At 45.5% G+C, this 5,751-nt stretch overlaps 1 protein-coding gene and 2 pseudogenes across 1 annotated transcript; 2 read left to right on the forward strand and 1 right to left on the reverse strand.

The window, feature by feature from the left end:
* The first annotated feature begins 383 nt into the window (after positions 1 to 383).
* On the forward strand, positions 384 to 562 carry LOC144686993 (U2 spliceosomal RNA; annotated as a pseudogene).
* A 400-nt stretch (positions 563 to 962) lies between these two features.
* Positions 963 to 1,069, forward strand: LOC144686994 (U2 spliceosomal RNA; annotated as a pseudogene).
* Positions 1,070 to 3,018: 1,949 nt separating this feature from the next.
* On the reverse strand, positions 3,019 to 5,338 carry LOC144686948 (secreted phosphoprotein 24-like). The gene is made up of 6 exons (XM_078552793.1): positions 5,169 to 5,338; positions 4,921 to 5,024; positions 4,605 to 4,733; positions 3,744 to 3,875; positions 3,586 to 3,630; positions 3,019 to 3,078 (listed from the first exon to the last, which is right to left on the reverse strand). Exons 1-6 carry the CDS (start codon positions 5,218 to 5,220, stop codon positions 3,019 to 3,021), a joined length of 522 nt encoding a protein of 173 aa, XP_078408919.1. The 5' UTR covers positions 5,221 to 5,338.
* Between the last annotated feature and the right edge of the window lie 413 nt (positions 5,339 to 5,751).

Consider the following 5,751-nt stretch of genomic DNA (forward strand, 5'->3'; position numbering starts at 1 on the left):
GACGCTCTTTGGTCTGCCCGAAACTTGTTGGTCTTCCAGCGCAAAGAGTTGTCCCCGACCGAGTGTTGCAGACTGGCACATTCCAAAGTCCAGGACTACGTGCTGAGGGACGCACTAAAGCTTGGGGCAGCTGCTGCAAAGGCGCAATGGGGAAGGGTCTCTGTCTAAGACCTTTCTGCCACAGGGCACCGAGGGACTGGGAACTGTTTAAATCCCCTCGGGCTGTACAGCTCAACATGAATGTCTGCAAATGATTGTAATATTCATTGTTTGTACTGATGCACCTGGTGATCCAGGTTGTAAAAGTTGAACATGATTGTACCTTTGTAAAGGTGATTTTGAAATGATTTGGAATGTGGTTGAAGATATTTTATGAATAAAGTATATTTTTTGCAAAAAAAAAGTAGTTTCTGATCTTATCAGTTTAATATCTGATCTGTCCCCTATTTGGGGGCCAAATATTAAATTGATTTTTGGTCCAGGGAGATGGAATAGAGGCTTGCCCATTCTACTCCAAGCATCAACCTGATATTGCCGTGTCTTCAGGAATGGTGCACTATTCCCCTCCACAGGGGGAAAGGGAAATTGAAAAAAAGACAAATTAAATCAGAGCTTTCTTTTCCGTTCCATCATTGATTTTGCTGATCTGAGCTTTTGCTGTGAGGGTGGACAGATTCCAGGCTGAGTGATGCCCCCTTTTGGAATTTGTTACAACTGCAGGCTTGATGCTGGTGTGTCCTTGCGCTGTTTGTCAGGTCGGAGTCCGGTGTCTGGACGATGATCCCTGTTGGATTTTGGGATTTTGCGGGCGCTGCTTCATGGATATCATGTCCAGGAGGAAATGGCCTGATGCTCAGTGCTGTTTGTCCAGCCTCCAGCCCACATTCGGCCACGCGCAGCAAGACAGACGGTGAAGTCGGAGGCCGAAGAAGACGGTTTGGGTAGACGGCAGTTTATGGGTTATCGCTTCTCAGCCTTTTGGCTAAGATCAAGTGTAGTTTCTGTTCTTATCGCTCCTCTTATGCCCAGATCCTAAACAGCATCTGCTTCATTTTACAACAGACTCTTCATCTACATCATCTTGATTCCTAACTCATTCATCAGTAGATAGGCGTGCAACTGTGTTCACTGAGCAAAGCAGCCCAATAGAAGGGACATAACAGAGATGGTCATTACCAGGCATTTGCGTGGCATGAAAGATACTGGCCACTTGTCAGCCCAAGTCTGGATATTGTCCAGGTCTTGCTGCATTTGGACATGGACTGCTTCAGTATCTGAGGAGTCGCGAATGGTGCTGAACATTGTGCAATCCTCAGTGAAAGAGCCAGAGGTATAGAAGTTGAGGCCACTGTGATCTTCAGCGCCACTGGCATGGGGTGTCCACCCACACTGTTGGAGCTGACCTCAGGACCGATCCTCTGATGGGTGGAGGTCACTGTCTCCCTTGAGAGTCGGAGCCTCCTTCGGCATTGCACCTCGAACATATTGAGGTAGCTGCATCGCCACCTGTAAACCCTGGCAGCAGGATAGTGGCGGCTTCTGTGTTCCCTTCCGCCTTGGACTTCCTGCTGTCCCTGGGCCCCTTGTGCCTGCGCCTCTCCTCCCACAGGTCCCTCCCCTGGAGGCTGCATTGGGACACCCGGCCTCCTCTCCCTTCTGCCCCTCTCTTCCTCCTCAGAGGAGGTACCCACAGCGGAGACCACAATCCCCATTCCCAGGGTAAGGGAAGGCTGTCTGATACCTGGAGGGGTCCACACGGTCTGAACCCTCTGGGGGCCGTGGAGACAGCAACGAGTCCTGAAATGAAGCCTGGAAAAGCGAGGAATGAAATCCCGAACAGAGATGAAGCTGCCAAGTTCCAATAAGCAGCCAGCAGCAAACTATCTCCCAAACTCCTGACTCCTCACACTGGCAATGCTGCTGACAAGGTTTATTCTGCCCTTGTGCGGTTTCATTAAAAGTGATCTGCCCGCCTGCCCGTGCGGTGAATGTGAAATCGTGTGGGTGATGGAAAATCACAAACCATTGTCTTTTTAATGACATTAAGCGGCCTCTTAATTGTGGGCGGGCACGGCTCTGATACCCGTGTGCCCGCTGACTTCACGATTGCGAGTGTGCAGGATGACATCAGGACACCCGCCTGGCACCATCTGGCGCTATTGCAGGTCGATTCGGGTCGGGCACGGGCCCGCCCACCCACACGAGGTAAACTCCTGCCCTGTTATTGATGATTTACAGGCTGGTTCGAGAGCTGTGTCTGTCTGAACACCCATCCCACCAGTGACATGAGAAACAACATTCGGAGAACATCAGGGAATATTCTCTTTACACTTTTAATGTGATCCACAGAATACAAGACAACAACACACACCAAAGGACAGAACATTTACAAACTACAGAATCTCCCAGTTACAGTAAAATATACAGTCAGGAACCCCAGGCCACTCCCGCCCTGATATATGATCAAGTAAAGTACAAGTGATAACATCTTCTTGAATCAGAATGAGGTTTTCTTGTGTTCACACCAAGCTCGGTCTTTCAGAAGTTTCATTCATGGTTAGTGTCGGGCTCTTGAATCATCATTGTCTTCCTGGAATGAACAGAATCAACAGACGGTCATTTTCAGATGGACTGAGTTCAATCTGAGGTCAATGTTTAATTGTTGTTGATGGTCAAGAGGCAACTCTCGGACACACAGTCCCAGTTTATACTCACGTATGAAGACACATCAAGCGATCTTTCTGCTGACTTGCTTTTCACCTGTATTAAAATACTCAGATTTATTTTTTTGTCACGGAATCAATGAGACAATTTATAACGAATATTGAGCATTGAAATTATCTTTAACCCATTGATAATTAAAACCATAAATGAGGAAATGTGAATCCTTTAAATGTCTCAGCTCCAGACATACATTTAATTAAATGAGAACATGGTGCTGACCCAGACTCTGGTGTGATGCAGCTGAATCCGGGTTTTAACAGTTTATTGTAGTTGATAAACATCTGACACCAAATCTCAGATTATACTCACATTCCGAGACTCCTCAAGTGAAGATTCTATTGACTTGCTTCCCACCTGGAATAAAATATTAACATTTCTACATTCAGAAAAGGGGATTAATGAGACATTTTATAAATAATTTAAAAACCTTACAGTCCAAAGATATAAACATTAAATAATAGATGAGGAATCATGAATTTGGGATAATTCTGAGTTGGGATTCAGTGACTCAGTGTTGGAGTGGGGAAATCCTCACCAAACATCTCCTGTTCTCCACCACAGTGATAATCACTGCAGCCCTGGGACAGTGGGGCTATGGGCTCGATGGAGAAACTCATGGAGACTGAGATTCTCCATCCATTGGGATTTATTGTGCTGAATCTGCAGTTCCCCTCATTCCATAAGGAAGTGCCAATAATTCATCCTCAGCCTCAGGATCCCCCTCCCCCAGTATCTCAGATTAAAATAAATTTCTGTCTCTCACTCCACCCTGACACAGTTACATCCTGGATTTTAAATGTTCTTGTTGATATTTCTGATCAACATGATAATAATCTGTCAGAAATCCCAGTTTATACTCACATCTGGTGATTCCTCGATTGACCTCTCTTTCGATTTGGTTTCGACCTGGAATAAAATATGAATATTTCTATGGTTAGCACAGTGACCAATGAGACATCTTATAAATAACCTGAATGTTAGAAATCCCATTGTGTGGATGTGGGGAATTGTGATGTTACCTCAATCCTGTTTTTACTCGACTCTGATGAGTCACTGTTGCTGTCGACTGTCTTCAAACCTCGACACTGCACATCAACGTCTAAAACCTCATCAGCAAAATATTCCACCCGGCTTCTGCACCAACCTTTCTCCTGCCAAAATAAAGCACAATTCTTTTCAATTATCGAATAGCTACATCAGAAATAGGAGCTGATGTGGGTCATTCAGCCCCCTCCAACCTGCTCCAACATTCAATACGATCATGGCTGATCTTCGACCTCAATTCACCTTCTCACCCTATCCCGTATCCCTTAACTCCCTCAGCGCCCAAAAATCTACCGACCTCTGTCTTGAATATACACAGCTCTCTGGGGTAGAGAATTCCAAAGATTCACCACACTTTGAGTGAAGAAGTTTCTCCTTAACTGTGTACTATAGAAGACCCCTTATCCTGAGACTGTTGTCCTGTGTTCTAGATTCTTCTACTAGGGAAACATTTTTCAGCATTTACCCTGTCAAATACGTCCCTTTTAGAATTCGAACTGTCAATTCGATCGCCTCTCATTCTCCTGGGAATATAGGTCTCGTCTACTCCATCTCTCTCCCTCGGACAACATTCTCATTCCCAGTCTTGTGATCCTTTGTTACAGACTCTGTTGGGCAAGTACATCCTTCCTGAGGTTAGGTGACCAAAACTGCACACGGTATTCCAGGAGTGTCCTCACAGTGCCCTGTTTAATTGTATTAAGTTTCTTTACTCTTATAATCTAATCCCTTTTTAACAAATTTATCACTAGCAGCTCAGCACTGACACAGGGAGTTTCTATGGTATAACCCCGTACACATGGGGGTTTGATGTGACAGTATAACTCCGGACTCACCGCAGTCTTTTTGGAACGGAAGCGACAGCTGGGATCATCAAATTCCAGTCCGGAATTCTTGGAGCAGACAGTTTCTTTCACAGAGAATGTTAAATCCACCTTGTAGGACAATTTTCCTGTGTGATTAATCTAATGAGAGGAAAACAGGTCATTAGTGACTGACTGTATCTAGTGTTCTTACTCAGGGCTGATTCCCCCATCAGTGTGAGTGGAATGGAATATTCTGCTCCTGTTTAATAATCCCTGTCTAACTGCACTCAGGAATATTCTGGTAGACTTTAGACAGTGAAACACACTGAGACCAGGACACACTTACATCCTTCACTCTTCTCCTGGTTATCCCACACAGATTGGTGGTCTCGGTGATTCTGTTCAGTTTTATAACTGACGCTCTCAGAGCATCCTTCGGGCTCGGTATTCCTGGAGAGAGAAAAGGAAAGTTGTCCAAAACTCTGCCGCATCCTTCAGTGAATTCTTTTTCCACAGGGGTAAGATCTCAGTGAGTGAATCTCACTGCCAATAAGTGGCTGCTTTATGAGGTGTCCCTCTCCCTCCAGTACCTACCTGAGCAGTGGAGGATCTGTACTGCAGCTATGGTGAGGAGGAAGGATTTCATTCTGCCTCTTGTGGGAGTAGCCGGCTGCTTTCTCAGAGTGAAGGAGCTGTTTCTCTCTCTTGCTCTGCCTTTTCCTCGCAGAGTTCACTCTTTATATCCTGCAGCTCCACCACATTCAAACACTGACTCATATTTGCTGTGTTTGGTGATCCTGGGCAGGGGAAGCTGCTGCCAAGTGGGCTTTAAAATGGGCAAAGCTTCCTCCAAATGTCATCATCGTGTTTAGATTTGGTGAGATCAGAGATTATTGCTCAGAATATGAAATGATGGACTGATAGAGGAGAGGGAATGGTCATCTGTAATTTGAACAGAGTCACACTCAGTCCACTGGGAATAACTCCGGAATTATTCCCTAATGGGAATGGTGGCATTATTTACACCATTTCCTGCATCAAATATTATCTCCAGAAACTCTGCTTTTGCCCTTGACGTGTTGCTGTGCCAGTGGGTTTAATGTAAAGCAGGACCTGATTGTTGGGCTAACAATCTTCCTCGGTCTTTTCCAGATCCATTTCCATCTGCTCCCTTTCC

The sequence above is a fragment of the Cetorhinus maximus genome, chromosome 11 (genome assembly GCF_964194155.1).
Source record: "Cetorhinus maximus chromosome 11, sCetMax3.hap1.1, whole genome shotgun sequence".
Classification (NCBI taxonomy): Eukaryota; Metazoa; Chordata; class Chondrichthyes; order Lamniformes; family Cetorhinidae; genus Cetorhinus; species Cetorhinus maximus.

What these genes read in the sequence shown, in the direction of transcription:
- LOC144686948 (XM_078552793.1), bottom strand. Translation starts at nt 5,220, where the DNA reads ATGAAATCCTTCCTCCTCACCATAGCTGCAGTACAGATCCTCCACTGC. An exon ending in ACAGATCCTCCACTGCTCAG is followed by an intron (nt 5,025 to 5,168) that starts GTAGGTACTGGA and finishes TTCTCTCTCCAG; the next exon opens with GAATACCGAGCCCGAAGGAT. An exon ending in TCCGTTCCAAAAAGACTGCG is followed by an intron (nt 3,876 to 4,604) that starts GTGAGTCCGGAG and finishes TTATTTTGGCAG; the next exon opens with GAGAAAGGTTGGTGCAGAAG.